At 37.2% G+C, this 21,878-nt stretch overlaps 1 protein-coding gene and 1 non-coding gene across 6 annotated transcripts in view; one reads left to right on the forward strand and one right to left on the reverse strand.

Moving 5' to 3' along the window:
- Window positions 1–21,878, forward strand: part of RSRC1 (arginine and serine rich coiled-coil 1) — a 454,479-nt gene that overhangs the window by 5,907 nt on the left and 426,694 nt on the right. For all 5 annotated transcript variants that reach the window (XM_073803843.1, XM_073803842.1, XM_019946253.3 and 2 more), the window contains exons 2-3: window positions 2,491–2,686; window positions 2,984–3,109. In XM_073803843.1, the coding sequence (XP_073659944.1) occupies window positions 2,493–2,686; window positions 2,984–3,109 (320 nt within the window). In that variant the 5' untranslated portion in view covers window positions 2,491–2,492. The remainder of the gene's footprint in view (window positions 1–2,490; window positions 2,687–2,983; window positions 3,110–21,878) is intronic.
- LOC117312294 (U6 spliceosomal RNA) lies at window positions 11,843–11,949 on the reverse strand. Its single transcript, XR_004526551.1, has one exon. It is a non-coding gene; the product is annotated as a U6 spliceosomal RNA (small nuclear RNA).

Consider the following 21,878-nt stretch of genomic DNA (forward strand, 5'->3'; position numbering starts at 1 on the left):
ACTGCCAGGTGCCTGGGTTCAATCCCTAGTCGGGGAACTAAGATCCCACAAGCTGCATGGTGCCGCCAAAAAAAAGAAAAAGTTTACTGTGTTCAAGGTTTGGGCTTGGTTATAATACTTGCATAATACTTATGTATCTTCTTCCAGGTACTGTTTAGTTTTTGGAGAAAAGAATCCTCTATCTGAATTCTTGGATCCAAGCACACACAGGGCTACAGTATTTACTGTTAGATTGTAGACTTTCACTTAATCCCTTTAACTTTTAGTTGAGCATCTCTCTGCCCTTTTTTACTGTGCCCCTGGACCTGGTGCTTCACTGTTTCATCATTTTTCCAAAATAAACCACCTCTTCTGCTGGGATTGGGGAATAGTAGTCACTTATCTGGGTTGGATGGCAGAGGGGACCTGGGAGATTACTTTTTTTACAGGCTTTCAACCAATTCCCTTGTTTTTTAGTTCTGTGCCTCATTGTGCCTGCTGTGGTATCTGGTGTCTCGAATTCCTGATCCTTTCTGATTTTTGCTATGTGAATTGGCTTTTCTCCTGTTGGAATTCTCTGCAGTTGCTTGATGTTCAGCTTTCTTAGCTCTAAATCCTGCATCTGTTTTTCATTTGCTAGAAATTTGTTGACATGTCTTGTCTACTGTTCGTGTTGTTTTCTCCTCTGGTCTCTTTATCCTTGTGCATTTATGCTTTTTTATCTTTTACTCTAATTTTAGTATTTGTTAAACCAGATAATAAATAAAAACTCATCTTAATTTATATGGTTATTTGTGGGTAAAGAAAATTCTTAACTGTTTAAAGGTGAAACCAAGAAAGGAAGAAAGACAGGAAATGAGAACAGTTAGATGATCACTATTACTCAATTATGTACAAATTTCTTAATGAAAATACAGACACACAGAGATATGTGGTTACATATGATATATAATAGATATATGGATATAAATATGTAAATGGATATTATATACACACATTTAAATATATATATGTATATATGTACATATATACTATATGTATATGTAGGATTTCCTAATCATAGTATCTTGAAAGCTGGAAAGGATCATGGTGATCTTATATGCAGTACAGTTTTGTTTTCAATGAGGAAACTGGCTTAGATATGCTAGTGAGTTACTGAATATTTCAAAACCAAGTTTTCCCATTGTTTTGTTGAACTGTGAAATGTTAGAAATGTGAACAACTTTGAGGTTCAGAACTATATTTAAAGTCTAATTCTGGCTCCAGGTAAATAGCTTTAAGTCTTGAATTGAGTTATAATAGTGATTTTTCAACTTGTATTGCATTAGAGTCAGGGAAGGGATGGCTCACCTGGTTCTGAAAGCAAAGTTGTAATTTAATGTATTGCTTTCTTTAGAGTAATGATACTTAACTTAATTTGAGTAAATATTAAAGGAAAGTGTGAGATTTTTGTTTATCTGATCCATGAACTATTTATCCTATTATATAAGTTGAATCTTGCTTTTATGTGACATTGAAAGGTAGCTAATACTTATTTTAGTAAAAAAATAAAATTGCGTATGAGAATCTAACTTAAAAGTAAGACAAGTAAGCTTCTTATAAGCTAAGTTACTGCCTAAATATAAAAACCTTATATTCTATTTGTGTAATTTTTTTCTTTTGTATACTAAATATACAAATATACCATAGCCATATAGAATATAATTAAAAAAGAGAAAATTTACCCAGTTTCCTCACTTAAATGTTATCAGTTGTCTTCATTTTTGCTCTTACTTATTTATACATAGTTTCTTAGTCTCTGTACATGCAGTTTTAAATAATGCTATAATGAATATCTTCATGAATATATCTTTTAAGAAAAACTTTCCAGATATATTCCTAGAAATAGGATTGCTTTGTCAGAAAAGTAGCAACATTTTTATGACTCTTTATTTAAATTGCTTAATTGCTTTCTGGAAGGATTATATCATCACTTTATATAGATATTAGTAGTGTAAAGAGTTGACTTCATTTTTGGTACTTTAGTTAACAATACTTCATCAACTTTGGTACATTATTTAACATTTCCTCCCTCAAATTTCACAAGTGACGTGGTGAGGGTGTATTGATTCAGTTTTTTTTTTTTTTTAAAATTATTTATTTATTTATTTATTTATGGCTGTGTTGGGTCTTCGTTTCTGTGCGAGGGCTTTCTCTAATTGAGGCAAGAGGGGGCCACCCTTCATCGCGGTGCGTGGGCCTCTCACTGTTGTGGCCTCTCCCGTTGCGGAGCACAGGCTCCGGACGTGCAGACTTAGCGGCCATGGCTCACGGGCCCAGCCACTCCGCGGCATGTGGGATCTTCTGGACTGGGGCACGAACCCGTGTCCCCTGTATCGGCAGGCGGACTCTCAACCACTGCGCCACTAGGGATGCCCTTAAATTTTTACATAGTTAAAAAAATTACTGTATTGAATTTCATCCATTGTGCCATTATATTAGAAATAATTTTCTTTGAATTTAAACCTGTAGAAATGGGACGCCGGTCATCTGATACTGAAGAAGAAAGCAGAAGCAAGAGAAAAAAGAAACACCGTAGACGGTCTTCTTCAAGTAGTTCTTCAGATAGTAGAACATATAGCCGAAAGAAAGGTGGAAGGAAATCAAGGTCAAAGTCAAGATCTTGGTCCAGAGATCTTCAGCCTCGCTCACATTCTTATGATAGAAGGTGATTTTCATAATTTTACTTATGTAGTAGTGAGAGTAACATTCTTTAGAGTTCGTATGTTTCTGTGCTTTTAATTTTTCTGGGTAAAACACTTTTCTTTTTGTAGTTATATATTTATGAGTCTCAATCCCCAAAGGGTTTTGTTTTGTTTTGTTTTCCCCCAGGCCCAGCACATGAGTCTTCATCCTTTGTGTATTCTTTGTAGACGGGAAGATACAAACTGGTATAGTTCTCATACCATATTAGTATCTGATAATATTTGGGAGGCAAGTAATATTTGATTATATTTTATTTCAGACGCAGGCATCGATCGAGCAGTAGCTCTTCTTATGGCTCTAGAAGAAAACGAAGTCGAAGTCGTTCAAGGGGTCGAGGGAAATCCTATAGAGTTCAGAGGTCTAGGTCAAAAAGCAGAACAAGAAGGTATGCCATATCAGATATTTATTGCTTTGTAACACACTGTCCCCAAATTTAGTGACTTAAAGCAATAATCATTTTTTTTTTTCATAATTTACAGTTTTGACTGAGCTTAGCTAGCAGTTCTTCTGCTAGTCTCATCTGGGGTCGCTTATGTGGTTCTAGTTATCTGATAGCTTGACTGAAACTGGATGGTCCAATGTGGTGTCATACAGTATCTGGCATTTGGTGCTGGCTATTGGCTGTTGGCTGGGGGGTTCCTTAGTTTCCCTGTCGCTTCTCATCCTCCAGTAGGAATGGCTGGGCTTTTTCACATGATAGAGGAAGTATTTCAAGAAGAACAGAAGTTGCAAAATCTCTTAAGGTCTAGCCTCAGAAATAACCCAGTGTGTTATGGAGTGAATGTTTGTGTCCCCCCTAAATTCATATGTTGAAGTCCCAAGCCCCAGTGAAATTGTATTTGGAGATAGTGTCTTTATGGAGCTAATTAAAGTTAAATAAGGTCAAAAGGGTGAGGTCCTAATCCAATAAGGCTAGTGGCCTTATAAGAAGAGAGAGAGAGATCTTTCTCTCTCTTTGAGCACGCACTCAGAGGAAAGGCCATGTGAGGACACAGTGAAAAAGTTGCCATCTATAAACCAGGAAGAGAGCTCTTATCAGGAACCAGTCAGCTGGCATATTGATCTTTGACTTTACAACCTCTGTGAGAAATATGTTTCTGTTGTTTAAGCTGCCCAGTCTATGGTATTTTGTTATAGGAGCCTGAGCAGACGTGATGTCACTCCACCTGCATTTTCTGGCTGTGCTCAAGGGCAAATAATACAGAGCATAGCCTATCTGGAGAGAGTTGTACGTTTTGGATAATGCTAGAAAATATGGTTGAATCGGATGGGGACCATGGTATGGAGGGACTTGATAGAAGCAGGTATTCAGAAATTATTGAAGGCTTTTGAGAAGAAGAGTGCTAGGATAAAAACAGCATTTTAGGAAGATCAGTTTCTTTTCTCTGTTTAGTTTTTCATTCTATTAGGCTCTAGTTGTGGGGGTATATTAGCAGCCTGATTTTATTATCTGGGCATAAAATTCTATAAATCTCTCTGAATCTGAAGTTGGATAATAGCAGTAAGTCCAAATGTTTAACTTTTCTGGCCTTGTATTATTTGGCCTCAGCCTCCTCTCCTTTGTACACACACAACATACACACAAGCCATTCTGTGTTACATGCCTTTTGTTCTCCATCTATGTCTCTGAGTTGCTAGCTTTGTTTCTTTGAGCGTGCTCTTTCTTCCAGTTTCTTATATTATGTCTACTTTGAGAAGTTTTCCTACCCTTTAGTGTTCAGTTCTATTTAATCTCTAATTTTCTTCTTCCTTAAATCCTTTTTTGATTTTTACCTTTTCACTCCCAAGTCAAATTTAATCCATCCTTTCTCTGACCCACCATCACATTTGATTCCTGATTTGTAACAGTTACATTGTGAATATTATGTTTTTGTTATTCTCATATACTGTAAACTCTTGCAGGGCAATCTCTTGGTACCTAACATAATGCCTTGCTTGTAGAAGCTGATTACCAGAGAACAACTTCAGTTGAAAATTTCCTGTCAGTGAGAATAGAAATAATAATCCATGCTTTTGTATGGTCTTTTACATTTTGTAGAGTATTTTCATACACACTTTATCAGTCAATGACATTTTGATTAGGAAAATACAAGTCACTCAATTCCAAGCATCAAGGTTTTAAGATGGGGAATTAAAGGCTTATGTAACCTTTGGAGGGGCTCAGGGAATTAGGGAAGCTGTTACTGATTATTTTAGCCTAAGCGTGGAAGCTGCTTCTTTGCTTAGAAGTCACTGTAAATCTTACGAACTCTGGGTTTGTAGCACCAAAGTGTGTGGTTCTCAAGAAACTACTTACCAGGAAGCTGCTTCTCTACCTGAGTATCTACCTATTATTTCCTCCAGAGGGGAATCTGGAGATGGTAATTTCTTCTCTTTTGCAGTGCAAGGAAGACTTTAAAAGGAATCGCAGTGGACATCTAATCAGCAACAAATTATCCAGCACATATGCATTTTACTAAATGTTTTGAGTTTTGTAACTGTCAGGCTGTCATGCAGGGTAATACCTTCATTTTGTATATGAGAAAGGAAGTTCAGAGGTTTATTCAAAACAGCAATTTCTCAGCCTCTTGCATTGACACTTCTGCATTTAACTGCAATAACTAAATAATCTGGAGACACTGCAAAGTCCTAAATTTTGAGAAAATACTTTATCCATGTTTTATACACAACATTATTTTGGTAATGTATTTTAGGAATTTATTCTTCAAGATGTTTAAACTAAATGAGTTTCTAGGTTAATCTTGGTTTAAGAAGAAAATTGAACAACTCATTCTTTGAACAGTTTAGTTAATTAAGACTTTAATTTAAATAAAGAAGCTGTAAGTACATTAGTTCCTTAATATGTGCAGGGGATTGATTCCAGGACCTGCTGCAGGTATCAAAATCTGAGGATTCTCAGGTCCCATGGTTAGCCTTCCGTATCCACGGTTCCGCATCTACATATCCAACCAACTGTGGATCGTGTAGTATTGTAGTGTTTTCTTTAAAGTTTTTATTTATTTATTTATTTTTGACTGTGTTGGGTCTTTGTTATTGTGCGTGGTCTTTCTCTAGTTGCGGAGAGCGGAGGCTACTCTTCATGTGGTTTGTGGGTTTCTTTTTGCTGTGGCTTCTCTTGTTGCAGAGCATGGGCTCTAGGTGCATGGGCTTCAGTAATTGTGGCTCGCATGCTCAGTAGTTGTCGCTTGCACGCTCTAGAGCACAGGCTCAATAGTTGTGGTGCATGGGCTTATTTGCTCCATGGCATGTGGAGTCTTCCCAGACCAGTGCTCGAACCAATGTCCCCTGCATTGGCAGGCGGATTCTTAACACTGCACCACCAGGGACGTCCCTATTTTTTAGTTTTTATTTTACATTGGAGTATACTTTTATTTATTTTATTTTTTTGTTTTTTAATTTTATTTTTGGCTGCATTGGGTCTTCATTGTTGAGAGCATAGTTGTGGCGAGCAGGGGATACTCTTCGTTGCTGTGCGTGGGCTTCTCATTGTGGTGGCTTTTGTTGCAGAGCACGGGCTCCAGGTGTGCGGGCTTCAGTAGTTGTGTCACGTGGTCTCAGTAGTTGTGGCTCACGGGCTGTAGAGTGCAGGCTCAGTAGTTGTAGCGCACGGGCTTAGTTGCTCCGTGGCATGTGGGATATTCCCGGACCAGGGCTCGAACCCGTGTCCCCTGCATTGGCAGGTGGATTCTTTTCTTTAAAATTCTATTTATTTATGGCTGTGTTGGGTCTTCGTTTCTGTGCGAGGGCTTTCTCTAGTTGTCGCAAGCGGGAGCCACTCTTCATCGCGGTGCGTGGGCTTCTCACAATCGCAGCCTCTCTTGTTGCGGAGCACAGGCTCCAGACGCGCAGGCTCAGTAATTGTGGCTCATGGACGTAGTTGCTCCGCGGCATGTGGGATCTTCCCAAACCAGGGCTTGAACCCGTGTCGTCTGCATTGGCAGGCAGATTCTCAATTACTGTGCCACTAGGGAAGCCCAGCAGGTGGATTCTTAACCACTGCTCTACCAGGGAAGCCCTTGGAGTATAGTTGATGGACAACGTTGTGTTAGTTTCAGGTGTACAGCAAAGTGATTCAGTTATACGTATACATGTATCTATTCTTTCTCAAATTCTTTTCCCATTTAGGTTGTTATATAATATCGAGCAGAGTTTCCTGTGCTGTACAGTAGGTCCTTGTTGGTTATCCATTTTAAATATAGCAGTGTGTACATGTCAATCCCAAACTTCCTAACTATCCCTTCCCCCCACCTTTTCCCTGGTAACCATAAGTTCAGTACTGCAGTATTTATTGAAAAAAAATCCACGTATAAATGGACCCTCACAGTTCAAACCCATGTTGTTCAAGGGTTAACTGTAGTGAGTTTTTCAAAGAAAAAGTACTATGTCATTCTAAATTTACAGGTACATTGTTAATGATCTCTGTGCTTTGTAATAGAAAAGAGTGATTTCAGTCATGCAAAGTCAAATACTTTCACAAAACTTCGTTGTTACATGTCTAAAAAACAAGATGAAGCATGTTTTGAGGGATGGCAGAAGGAGGGAAATCAAATGTGTGAAGTTGCTGCAAGTTCTGTGGATAAGTTATAGAGTAATTTGATGATTATGCTTTTTAGTATAGTTTCTATATTCTTCTTGAAGTACTCAAGTTGTGACATGTATCCTGTCACTTCCTTTTACAACAGTAAGAAACCTACTATTATTCACAGTACATTTACTTATTTCCTCAATTCTAGGATACACAGAAAGTAGTTACAAAATTGCTGATATGTACCACTTTGAAAAACAAACTTATAGAGTCAGATATTTTTTATGGTTCTTTTTATCTTTACTCTGGGGTATTTGGTTCCCCTCTCCACTTTATTATGGTTAGTTCTTTTGAAGGTTAGTTTCATTTGTTTCTGTTTATATTTCATTTTAAGTTTTTTTATCCCCTAAGTTTTTAAATTGTATTTCCTTTTGGTCCCCCTGCCTTTATTTTAGTATGTGAAACATTAACATGGTTCCAAAAGACAGCACTGTAAAAGGTGTGCATGGAGAAGTATCATGTCCCTTTATACCTTCTATCCTGTTCCTAACCACATCCTAGAACTAATCCTATTAGTTTGTGTTTTAGCTTTCCTCCGTTTCTTTTTAAACAAAGTAGTGGTTATATCTGTGGCATACTATAGATACTCTTTGCACTTTGCTTTTTCTATTTACTAATATATCTTGGAAATCACTATATCAATTAATAATACTCTTACTCATTTTTTATAGCTGCTTATTGTACTTCGTTGTGTGAATGTATCATGATTTGTTTAGCCAGTTTCCTAGGTATGGATCTTAAAGACAGTGCCAAAATTTTACAGTTACTAAAAAGCTGTCATGAATAACCTGGTGCTTGATTATTTTTGTATTGTTGGAGGTGTATCTTCAGGGGAAATTCCTAGAAGTGGGATTGCTGAATCAAAAGGTAAATATGTTTGTAATTTTGTTGGAAATTGCTGAATTCCTCTCAGTAATGTAAGAGAGTTCTGTTTCCTCATAGCCTTACTGATGGAATGTCATTTTTATTTTTTATTTGATTTTATTTTTAATTGAAATTTATTTATTTTTTACTAATTATGATTAGTTTTATTTTAACTGAAGTATAATTGACTTACAATATTATATTAGTTTCAAGTGTAAAACATAGTGATATTTTTATATGTTATATCATTTTATACAAAATGATCACCACGGTAAGTCTAGGTCTGTCACTGTACAAAGTTATCACAATATTACTGATTATATTTCTTAACGCTGTACTGTTATAGTCCCTTGACTTATTTTTTTTTTATTTTTATTTTTTGCGGTACGTGGGCCTCTCACTGTTGTGGCCTCTCCCGTTGCGGAGCACAGGCTCCGGACGTGCAGGCTCAGCGGCCATGGCTCACGGGCCTAGCCACTCCGTGGCATGTCGGATATTCCCGGGCTGGGGCACGAACCCATGTCCCCTGCATCGGCAGGCAGACTCTCAACCACTGCGCCACCAGAGAAGCCCCCGTTGACTTACTTTGTAACTGGAAGTTTGTTCCTCTTAATCTCCCTCACCTATTTCACTCATCCCCCACGACCCCCTGCCCCTAGCAACCATCAGAGGGTTGATTGTATGTGAATCTGTTTCTGTTTTGTTATGTCTGTTCATTTGTTTTGTTTTTTAGATTTCACATATAAGTGAAATCGTATGGAATTTGTCTTTTTCGGTCTGACTTATTTCACTTAGCATAATACCCTTTAGGTCCAGGTTGTCACAAATGGCAAGATTTCATTCTTTTTTATGGCTGAGGAACAGTCCATATGTATGACATCTTTATTCATTCATTTATCCATGGACACTTAGGTTGCTTCCATGTTGGCTATTGTAAATAATGCTGCAGTGAACAAAGGGGTGCATATATCTTTTCAAATTAGTGTTTTTGTTTTCTTGGAAAAATACCCAAAAGTGGAATGCTGGATTGTATGGTAGTTCTATTTTTAATTTTTTTGAGGAACCTCCATACCGTTTCCCACAGTGCCTGTATCAATTTACATTCCCACCAACAGTGCACAGAGGTTCCCTTTTCTCTACATCTTTGCCAACACTCGTTATTTGTTGTCTTTTTGATAATAGCCATTCTGACAGGTGTGAGGTGATATCTCATTGTTGTTCTAGTTTGCATTTTCCTCATGATTAGTGATGTTGAACATCTTGTCATGTGTCTGTTGGTCATCTGTATGTTTTCTTTGGAAAAATGTCTGTTCAGGTCCTCAGCTCATTTTATAATCGGTTGTTTGTTTTTTTGATGTTGAGTTCATTGTATATTTTGGATATTAACCCATTATCAGATATATCATTTGCAAATATGTTCTGCCATTCAGTAGGTTGGCTTTTGGTTTTTTCGATAGTTTCCTTCACTGTGCAAAAGCTTTTTGGTTTGATATAGTCCCATTTGTTTATTTTTGCTTTTGTTTCCCTCGCTTAAGGAGACGTGTCCAAAAAATATTGCTAAGACCAATGCCAAAGAGCATACTGCCGTTTTCTTCTAAAAGTTTTATGGTTTCAAATCTTAAATTTAAGTCTTTAATCTATTTTGAGTGTATGTTTGTGTATGGTGTGAAAAAGTAGTCCAGTTTGATTCTTTTGCATGTAATTGTCCAGTTTTCCTAGCACCATTTATTGAAGAGGTTGTCTTTTCCCTATTGTATGTTCTTACCTTCTTTGTTGTAGATTAATTACCCATGTTAAGTTTGGATTCATTTCTGGGCTGTGTATTCTGTTCCATTGAGCTATGTGTCTGTTTTTGTGCTAGTACCATACTATTTTGGTTACTTTTGCTTTGTAGTACAGTTTGAAAGCAGGGAGCGTAATACCTTCATCTTTGTTCTTCTTTCTCAAAATTATTTTGGCTCTTTGGGGTCTTTTGTGTTTCCGTACAAATTTTAGAATTATTTGTTCTAGTTGTGTGAAAAATGTCATGTGTATTTTGATAGGGATTGCATTGTATGTCTTCTTTTGAAAACTCTTTGTCCAGATCTCTGTCCCTTTTTTAATTGGATTGTTTGTTTTTTGCTATTGAGTTATATGAATTTTTTTTCTTCCCCCCCCCTTTTTTTAAAATTGAAGTATAGTTGACTTACAATGCTGTGCCAATCTCTGCTGTACAGCAGAGTAATTCAGTTATACACATACAGACATGCCTTTTTTTATATTCTTTTCCATTATGGTTTATCACAGGATATTGAGTATAGTTTCCTGTGCCATACATTAGGACCTTGTTGTTTATCCATTCTAAATGTAATAGTTTGCATCTACCAACCCCAAACTCCCAATCCATTCCTCTCCCTCCCCCCCTCCCCTTTGGCAATCACAAGTCTGTTCTCTATGAGTCTGCTTCTGTTTTGCAGATAGGTTCATTTGTGCCATATTCTAGATTCCACATATACATGATATCATACAGTATTTGTCTTTGTCTTTCTGACTTACTTTACTTAGTATGATAATCTCTAGTTGCATCCATGTTGCTGCAAATGGCATTATTTCATTCTTTTTTATGGCTGAGTAGTATTCCATTGTATATATGTACCACATCTTCTTTATCCATTCATCTGTCGATGGACATTTAGGTAGTTTACATGTCTTGGCTGTTGTGAACAGTGCTGCTATGAACATAGGTGCGCATGTGTCTTTTTGAATTGTAGTTTTGTGTGGGTATGTTTCTAGGAGTCGGATTGCTGACTCATATGGTAATTCTATTTTTAGTTTTCTGAGGAACCTCCACACTGTTTTCCATAGTGGCTTCCATAGTGGTTTACATTTCCACCAACAGTGTAGGAGGGTTAGCTTTTCTCCACATCCTCTTCAATATTTGTTATTTGTAGACTTTTTAATGATGGCCATTCTGACTGGTGTGAGGTGGTACCTCACTGTAGTTTTGATTTGCATTTCTCTAATAATGAGTGATGTTGAGCATCTTTTCATGTGCCTACTGGCCATCTGTATGTCTTCTTTGGAGAAATGTCTATTAAGGTCTTCTGCCCATTTTTTGATTGGGTTGTTTGTTTTGTTGTTGTATGAGCTGTTTGTATACTTTGGAGATTAAGCTCTTGTCTGTCGCATCATTTGCAGATATTTTCTCCCATTCAGTAGGCTGTCTTTTCTTTTCTTTTTTTCTTTAATGGTCTCCTTTGCTGTGCCAAAACTTGTAAGTTTGATTAGGTTCCATTTGTTTATTTCTATTACCTTAGGAGACTGCCCTAAGAAAACATTGGTATGATTTATGTCTGAGAACGTTTTGCCTGTGCTCTTTTCTAGGAGTTTTATGGTATCATGTCTTGTGTTTAAGTCTTTAAGCCATTTTGAGTTTGTTTTTTTTTTGTGCATGGTGTAAGGGTGTGTTCTAACTTCATTGATTTACATGCAGCTGTCCAGCTTTCCCAGCACTACTTGCTGAATAGACTGTCTTTTTCCCATTTTATATTCTTGCCTCCGTTGTTGAAGATTAATTGACTGTAGGTGTGTGGGTTTATTTCTGGGCTCTCTATTCTGTTCCATTGATCTGTATGCCTGTTTTTGTACCAATACCATGCTGCTTTGATTACTGTAGCTTTGTAGTACTGTAAAAATATGGAACACTTCACGAATTTGCATGCCATCCTTGTGCAGAGGCCATGCTATTCCTCTCTGTATCATTCCAGTTTTAGTATATGTGCTGCCGAAGCAAGCACTGTATGAGTTTCTTATATACAGTTGACCCTTGAACGACACTGGTTTGAACTGCAACGGTCCACTTATACGTCAATTTTTTCCAATACATGTGTACTGCGGTACTACACTATTGAGTTTGGTTGAATCCATGGATGTGGATCTGGGGATGTGGAGGGTTGAAAGTTATATGAGGATTTTTGACTGTGGCGTGGAGGGAGGAATTGATACCCCAACCCCTGAGTTCTTCAAGAGTCATCTGTATTTTGGATATTAACTTGTTATTAGATATGTGATTTACACATATCTTCTCCCATTCAGTACATTGCCTTTTCATTTTATTGATAGTTTCCTTTGCTGTGCAGAAACCTTTTCGTTTAATGTAGCCGTATTTGTTGATTTTTGCTTTTGTTGTCTATTTCCAAAAATCATTACCAAGACTTATGTCAAGGATATTTTCCCTTATGTTTTATTCTAGGAGTTTTGTGGTTTCAGGTCTTATGTTTAAGTCTTAAATCCATTTTGAGTTCATTTTTGTGTATGGTGTAAGATAATGGCCCAGTTTCATTCTTTTACACATGACTATCCAGCTTTCTCAACACCATTTATTGAAGAGAGTATTTCCTCATTGTATAGTCTTGATTTCTTTGATGTAAATTAATTGATGATATACACATGGGTTTATTTCTGAGCTCTCTAATCTGTTCCATTGATCTATGTGTCTGTTTTTATGCCGAAACTATATTGTTTTGAATGCTTTGTAATATAGACTGAAATCAGGAAGCATGATTCCTCCAGCTTTTTCTTTTTTCTCAAGATTGTTTTGGCTATTTGGTGTCTTTTGTGGTCCATACAAATTTTAGGATTGTTTGTTCTAATTCTGTGAAAATGCCATTGGAATTTTGATAGAGATTGCATTGAATATGTATATTATTTTTGGTAGTATGGATTATGTTAATTTTATACCCTGATGCCTTACTCAATTCTGTTATTGCTTGAGTTAGTTTTAGCATTGATTCTCTAGGGTTTATCAGATACACTATCATGTTGTCTGCAAATAGAAATAGTTTTACTTCTTTTCCAATTTTTATTCTTCTGTTTGCTTTCTCTCATCTAATTGCATTGGCTTTTACTTCCAATAAAATATTGAATGCCAGTGGAGGTGATATACATCCTTGTCTTTTTCCTAATTTTAGTGTAAAAGCTCCTAGTGTTTCCTTATGAGGAAATATACTGGCTCTGGGGCTAAAGTATATATATTTTGTCATGTTAAGAGAGGATCTATCACTTTGTTTTTGTTTTTTTCCAGGAATGGATATTGAATTTTGTTGAAAGCTTTTTCATCATTTGTGGATAGAATCAAGTTTTGTTTTGTTTTTTTCCCGTAGATCTATTAAGGAACTAATATTGCTTTTCTGGAATAAATCTCAATTGGTCTTCGTGTAGTATTTTCGTGATGTGGGATTCTGTTCACTAATTTTTTTTTTTTGTGATACGCGGGCCTCTCACTGTTGTGGCCTCTCCCGCTGCGGAGCACAGGCTCACGACGCGCAGGCCCAGTGGCCGTGGCTCACGGGCCCAGCTGCTCCGCAGCACGTGGGATCCTCCCGGACCGGGGCACGAACCCGCATCCCCTGCATCGGCAGGTGGACTCGCAACCACTGCGCCACCAGGGAAGCCCTGTTCGCTAATTTTTTTTTTTTTATTATTATTTTTTTATTATTATTATTTTTTTTTTGCGGTACGTGGGCCTCTCACTGTTGTGGCCTCTCCCATTGCGGAGCACAGGCTCCGGACGCGCAGGCTCAGCGGCCATGGCTCACGGGCCTAGCCGTTCCGCAGCATGTGGGATCTTCCCAGACCGGGGCACGAACCCGTGTCCCCTGCATCGGCAGGCGGACTCTCAACCACTGCGCCACCAGGGAAGCCCCCTGTTCGCTAATTTTTAAGTTTAGTACTTTTATAGTCATACGTGATGTTGGTTTTTTTTTTTACATTGTGTTTATCAGTTATTCTCTTATCATTATTCTTGCTTCATACAAAGATTTGGTAAGTTTTCCTTCATTTTTTAATGCTCTGGAACTATTTGTGGAGCATTGGGATTGGTATTCAGAGTTTTGGTAGATTTGTGAAACCATCTGGGTCTGGTGCTTTTTTTTGTTGAATGGTGTATTGATAACTTTGTTTCTTCAACAGAAATTGGTCAATTTAAACTTTATATTTCTCATAGGTTTAATTTTGGTAAACTATTTTTCTAGTATATTACCTATTTAATCTATATTTTGAAATTTATTTGCCTAGAAGTCTGCAAAGTAATTTCTTATGATTTAAACTTTTTTTCTTCTGTTTCAATGCTTATTTTCCCCTTGTCATTTATTATGCTGTTTATCTATGCTTTCTCCTTTGCTTTATTAAGTTGGATGGTTGATTATCTATTTTGTTAATTTAAAAGAAATCATTTTGACTTATTATTTAGATCTTTTTCTCCATTTTCTACCTTATTAATTTCAGCTTTTATCCTTCTTTTCTGCTTTGTGCTTTCTTTGGTTTACTTTGTTATTCTTTTTCAAGTCTTTTGAGCTGCTAATTTATTTATATTTCATTTCTATTGATAAGAGTGTTTAAGTGTATGGATGTTCTTTTAATCACTGCTTTAAATATATCCCGTAGTTTTTTTCAACATACTTTTATGAGAAATTTCAAGCATACAGCAAAATTGAGTTTTACAGTGAAGACCCATATATCCACCACCTAGATATTACCATTACCATTTTATTTACTTTGTCACATATCTATCCATTTATCTATTTCTCTCACTATCCATTAATTTATCCTAATTTTTTGATGCATTTCGTTTCAGGCATCAGTAGGCTTTCCCCTTAAATACTTCTGCATACTTATGAGTAAGTAGAGTTCAGTATTCCTTTATAAATTTTTCTTTTTAAAAAAAATTTATTTATTTATTTTTGGCTGTGTTGGGTCTTGTTGCCGCGTGCAGGCTTTTCTGTAGTTGTGGCGAGCAGGGCTACTCGTGGTTGCAGTGCGTGGACTTCTCATTGCGGTGGTTTCTTTTGTTGCAGAGCACAGGCTCTAGGTGCACAGGCTTCAGTAGTTGTGGCTTGCGGGCTCTAGAGCGCAGGCTCAGTAGTTGTGGTACACGGGCTTAGTTGCTCCGCAGCGTGTGGGATCTTCCCACACCAGGGATCAAACTTGTGTCTCCTGTATTGGCAGGTGGATTCTTAACCACTGTGCCACCAGGGAAGTCCCTAAATTTTTCCTTTTGAAAACAAAACTTTGACATTTTTCGTTGAGGCAAAATTTATGTACACTGAAATGCACGAGTTTTAAGCATACACTTGCTGTGTTTTGATGCATGTATATACCTTCCAAAATATATTACCATTACGCCAGAAAGTTCCCTTATAATTTTTTTTTAAACATCTTTATTGGAGTATAATTGCTTTACAATGGTGTGTTAGTTTCTGCTTTATAACAAAGTGAATCAGCTATATATATACATATGTTCCCATATCTCTTCCCTCCTGCGTCTCCCTCCCTCCCACCCTCCCTATCCCACCCCTCCAGGCAGTCACAAAGCACCGAGCTGATATCCCTCTGCTATGCGGCTACTTCCCACTAGCTATCTACCTTACGTTTGGTAGTGTATATATGTCCATGCCTCTCTCTCGCTTTGTCACAGCTTACCCTTCCCCCTCCCCATATCCTCAAGTCCATTCTCTAGTAGGTCTGTGTCTTTATTCCTGTCTTACCCCTAGGTTCTTCATGACATTTTTTTTTCTTAAATTCCATATATATGTGTTAGCATACGGTATTTGTCTCTCGCTTTCTGACTTAATTCACTCCGTATGACAGACTCTAGGTCTGTCCACCTCATTACAAATAGCTCAATTTCGTTTCTTTTTGTGGCTGAGTAATATTCCATTGTATATATGTGCCACATCTTCTTTATCCATTCATCCGATGATGGACACTTAGGTTGTTTCCATCTCCGGGCTATTGTAAATAGAGCTGCAATGAACATTTTGGTACATGACTCTTTTTGAATTATGGTTTTCTCAGGGTATATGCCCCGTAGTGGGATTGCTGGGTCATATGGTAGTTCTATTTGTAGTTTTTTAAGGAACCTCCATACTGTTCTCCACAGTGGCTGTATCAATTCACATTCCCACCAACAGTGCAAGAGGGTTCCCTTTTCTCCACACCCTCTCCAGCATTTATTGTTTGTAGATTTTTTGATGATGGCCATTCTGACTGGTGTGAGATGATATCTCATTGTAGTTTTGATTTGCATTTCTCTAATGATTAGTGACGTTGAGCATTCTTTCCTGTGTTTGTTGGCAGTCTGTATATCTTCCTTGGAGAAATGCCTATTTAGGTCTTCTGCCCATTTTTGGATTGGGTTGTTTGTTTTTTTGGTATTAAGCTCCGTGAGCTGCTTATACATTTTGGAGATTAATCCTTTGTCGGTTTCTTCATTTGCAAATATTTTCTCCCATTCTGAGCGTTGTCTTTTGGTCTTGTTTATGGTTTTCTTTGCTGTGCAAAAGCTTTAAAGTTTCATTAGGTCCCATTTGTTTATTTTTGCTTTTATTTCCATTTCTCTAGGAGGTGGGTCAAAGGATCTTGCTGTGATTTATGTCATAGAGTGTTCCGCCTATGTTTTCCTCTAAGAGTTTGATAGTGTCTGGCCTTACATTTAGGTCTTTAATCCATTTTGAGCTTATTTTTGTGTATGGTATTAGGGAGTGATCTAATTTCATACTTTTGCATGTACCTGTCCAGTTTTCCTAGCATCATTTATTGAAGAGGCTGTCCTTTCTCCACTGTACATTCCTGACTCCTTTATGAAAGATAAGGTGACCATATGTGCGTGGGTTTATCTCTGGGCTTTCTATCCTGTTCCATTGAGCTATCTTTTTGTTTTTGTGCCAGTACCATACTGTCTTGATTACTGTAGCTTTGTAGTATAGTCTGAAGTCAGGGAGCCAGATTCCTCCAGGTCCGTTTTTCGTTCTCAAGATTGCTTTGGCTATTCGGGGTCTTTTGTGTTTCCATACAGCTTGTGAAACTTTTTGTTCTAGTTCTGTGAAAAATGCCAGTGGTAGTTTGATAGGCATTGCATTGAATCTGTAGATTGCTTTGGATCGTAGAGTCATTTTCACAATGTTGATTCTTCCAATCCAAGAACATGGTATATCTCTCCATCTATTTGTATCATCTTTAATTTCTTTCATCAGTGTCTTATAATTTTCTGCATACTGGTCTTTTGTCTCTTTAGATAGGTTTATTCCTAGATATTTTATTCTTTTTGTTGCAGTGGTAAATGGGAGTGTTTTCTTGATTTCACTTTCAGATTTTTCATCATTAGTGGAAAGGAATGCCAGAGATTTCTGTGCATTAATTTTGTATCCTGCTACTTTCCCAAATTCTTTGATTAGCTCTAGTAGTTTTCTGGTAGCATCTTTAGGATTCTCTATGTATAGTATCATGTCATCTGCCATCAGTGACAGCTTTACTTCTTTTCCAATTTGGATTCCTTTTATTTCCTTTTCTTCTCTGATTGCTGTGGCTAAAACTTCCAAAACTATGTTGAATAAGAGTGGTGAGAGTGGGCAGCCTTGTCTTGTTCCTGATCCTAGTGGAAATGCTTTCAATTTTTCACCATTGAGGACGACGTTGGCTGTTGGTTTGTCATATATGGCCTTTATTATGTTGAGGAAAGTTTCCTCTATGCCTATTTACTGCAAGGTTTTTATCATAAATGGGTGTTGAATTTTGTCGAAAGCTTTCTCTGCATCTATTGAGATGATCATATGGTTTTTCTTCTTCAGTTTGTTAATATGGTGTATCACGTTGATTGATTTGCGTATATTGAAGAATCCTTGCATTCCTGGAATAAACCCCACTTGAACTTGGTGTATGATCCTTTTAATGTGCTGTTGGACTCTGTTTGCTAGTATTTTGTTGAGGATTTTTGCATCTATGTTCATCAGTGATATGGGCCTGTAGTTTTCTTTCTGTGTGACATCCTTGTCTGGTTTTGGTATCAGGGTGATGGTGGCCTCGTAGAATGAGTTTGGGAGTGTTCCTCCCTCTGCTATAGTTTGGAAGAGATTGAGAAAGATAGGTGTTAGCTTTTATCTAAATATTTGATAGAATTCGCCTGTGAAGCCATCTGGTCCTGGGCTTTTGTTTGTTGGAAGATTTTTAATCACAGTTTCAATTTCAGTGCTTGTGATTGTTCTGTTCATATTTTCTATTTCTTCCTGATTCAGTCTTGGCAGGTTGTGCATTTCTAAGATTTGTCCATTTCTTCCAGGTTGTCGATTTTATTGGCATAGAGTTGCTTGTAGTGATCTCTCATGATCTTTTTTATTTCTGCAGTATCAGTTACTTCTCCTTTTTCATTTCTAATTCTATTGATTTGACTCTTCTCCCTTTTTTTCTTGAGAAGTCTGGCTAATGGTTTATCAATTTTGTTTATCTTCTCAAAGATCCAGCTTTTAGTTTTATTGTTCTTTGCTATCGTTTCCTTCATTTCTTTTTCCTTCATTTCTGATCTGATTTTTATGATTTCTTTCCTTCTGCTAAATTTGGTTTTTTTTTGTTCTTCTTATTCTAATTGCTTTAGGTGCAAGGTTAGGTTGTTTATTCGAGATGCTTCCTGTTTCCTAAGGTAGGTTTTTATTGCTATAAACTTGCCTGTTAGAACTGCTTTTGCTGCATCCCATAGATTTTGGGTCATCGTGTCTCTATTGTCATTTGTTTCTAGGTATTTTTTGATTTCCTCTTTGATTTCTTCAGTGATCACGTCGTTATTAAGTAGTGTATTGTTTAGTCACCATGTGTTTGTATTTTTTACAGATCTTTTCCTGTAATTGATATCTATCTCATAGCGTTGTGGTCGGAAAAGATACTTGATGCAGTATCGATTTTCTTAAATTCGCCAAGGCTTGATTTGTGACCCAAGATATGATCTATCCTGGAGAATGTTCCATGAGCACTAGAGAAAAATGTGTATTCTGTTGTTTTTGGATGGAATGTCCTATAAATATCAATTAAGTCCATCTTGTTTAATGTATCATTTAAAGCTTGTGTTTCCTTATTTATTTTCATTTTGGATGATCTGTCCATTGGTGAAAGTGGGGTGTTAAAATCCCCTACTATGAATGTGTTACTGTTGATTTCCCCTTTTATGGCTGTTAGTATTTGCCTTATGTATTGAGGTGCTCCTATGTTGGGTGCATAAATATTTACAATTGTTATATCTTCTTCTTGGATCGATCCCTTGATCATTATGTAGTGTCCTTCTTTGTATCTTGTAATAGTCTTTATTTTAAAGTCTATTTTGTCTGATATGAGAGTGGCTACCCCAGCTTTCTTTTGGTTTCCATTTGTATGAAATACCTTTTTCCGTCCCCTTACTTTCAGTCTGTATGTGTCTCTAGGTCTGAAGTGGGTCTCTTGTAGACAGCAAATATATGGGTCTTGTTTTTGTATCCATTCAGCCAATCTGTGTCTTTTGGTGGGAGCATTTAGTCCATTTACATTTAAGGTAATTATCGATATGTATGTTCCTATTCCATTTTGCTAATTGTTTTGGGTTTGTTATTGTAGGTCTTTTCCTTCTCTTGTGTTTCTTGCCTAGAGAAGTTCCTTTAACAGTTGTCGTAGAGCTGGTTTGGTAGTGCTGAACTCTCTCAGCTTTTGCTTGTCTGTAAAGGTTTTAATTTCTCCATCATATCTGAATGAGATCCTTGCTGGGTAGAGTAATCTTGGTTGCAGGTTTTTCTCCTTCATCACTTTCAATATGTCCTGCCAGTCCCTTCTGGCTTGCAGGGTTTCTGCTGAAAGATCAGTTGTTAACCTTATGGGGATTCCCTTGTGTGTTATTTGTTGTTTTTCCTTTGCTGTTTTTAATGTGCTTTCTTTGTATTTAATTTTTGAGAGTTTCATTAATATGTGTCTTGGTGTATTTCTCCTTGGATTTATCCTGTATGGGACTCTCTGTGCTTCCTGGACTTGATTAACTATTTCCTTTCCCATATTAGGGAAGGTTTCAACTATAATCTCTTCTAATATTTTGTCAGTCCCTTTCTTTTTCTCTTCTTCTTCTGGAATCCCTATAATTTGAATGTTGGTGCATTTAATGTGGTCCCAGAGGTCTCTGAGACTGTCTTCAGTTGTTTTCATTCTTTTTTCTTTATTTTGCTTTACGGTAGTTATTTCCACTATTTTGTCTTCCAGGTTACTTATCCGTTCTTCTGCCTCAGTTATTCTGCTATTAATCCCATCTAGAGTATGTTTCATTTCATTTATTATGTTGTTCATCATTGTTTGTTTCATCTTTAGTTCTTATAGGTCCTTGTTAAATGTTTCTTTTATTTTGTCCATTCTATTTGCAAGATTTTGGATCACCTTTACCATAATTATTCTGAATTCTTTTTCAGGTAGACTGCCTGTTTCCTCTTCATTTGTTTTTTCTGGTGGGTTTTTATCTTGCTCCTTCATCTGCTGTGTGTTTTTCTGTCTTCTCATTTTGCGTATCTTACTGTGTTTCGTGTCTCCTTTTTGCAGCCTGCAGGTTCGTAGTTCCTGTTGTTTTTGGTGTCTGTCCCCAGTGGCTAAAGTTGGTTCAGTGGGTTGTGTAGGCTTCCTGGTGGATGGGACTAGTGCCTGTGTTCTGGTGGATGAGGCTGGATCTTGTCTTTCTGGTGGGCAGGTCCACGTCTGGTGGTGTGTTTTGGGGTGTCTGTGGACTTATTATGATTTTAGGCAGCCTCTCTGCTAATGGGTGGGCTTGTGTTCCTGTCTCCCTAGTTGTTTGGCATAGGATGTCCAGCACTGTAGCTTGCTGGTCGTTGAGTGAAGCTTGGTGCTGGTGTTGAGATGGAGATCTCTTGGAGATTTTCACCGTTTGATATTATTTGGAGCTGGGAGGTCTCTTGTGGACCAGTGTCCTGAAGTTGGCTCTCCCACCTCAGAGGCGCAGCACTGACTTCTGGCTGCAGCCCCAAGAGCCTTTCATCCATACGGCTCAGAAGAAAAGGGAGAAAAAGTAGAAAGAATAGCGACGATATTTCTTCAGTATCCTGCTTTCAGTTATTTTTCATTATATATTCAGAAGTGGGATTGCTAAATCCCTATGGTAGTTCTATTTTTAATTTTTTGAGGAACCTTCATACTGTTTCCATAGCTGCTTGCACTATTTTACAATCTAACCAACAGTGCAAAAGGGTTCCAATTTCTTCACATACTTGCCAACACTTAATTTTTCTTTTTTTTGATAGTCATCATCCTAACAGGTATAATGTGGTATCTTTGTTTTTGATTTGCATTCTGCTGTTGATTTAGTAGTGTTGAGAATCTGTCAGCCATTTACACATCTTCTTTGGAGAAATGTTTATTTGAGTTTTTTTTCTTTACCAATTTTTAATCTGGTTATTTGTTTTTTTGTTTATGAGTTGTAGGGATTTTAAAATATATTCTGTATATTAACCCCTTAACTGAGCTATGGTTTGCAGATATTTTCTACTGTTTGATAGATTGTCTTTTCATTCTGTTGATTGTTTCCTGTACAGAAGTTTTAAGGTTTGATGTAGTCCCATTTATCTAATTTTTCTTTTAAACCTGTGCTTTTGGTGTCATATGCAAGCAATAATTGACCATTTCAATGTCACGATGCTTTTACCATTCTAGGAGTTTTATAGTTTTAGGCATCATGCTTAGCTCTTTAATCCATTTGAGTTAATATTTGTATATGGTGTTAAGAAAAGGGTCCACCTTCATTCTTTCACATGTGAATATACAGTTTTCCCAACATTTGTTGAAAAGGCTCTCATTTCTCCATTGTGTAGTCTTGTCACCATTGTCGAAGATCATTTTACCATATGCACAAGGGTTATTTTGGGGCTCTGTTTTTTGTTCTATT

The sequence above is a fragment of the Tursiops truncatus genome, chromosome 4 (assembly GCF_011762595.2).
Source record: "Tursiops truncatus isolate mTurTru1 chromosome 4, mTurTru1.mat.Y, whole genome shotgun sequence".
Lineage (NCBI taxonomy): Eukaryota > Metazoa > Chordata > Mammalia > Artiodactyla > Delphinidae > Tursiops > Tursiops truncatus.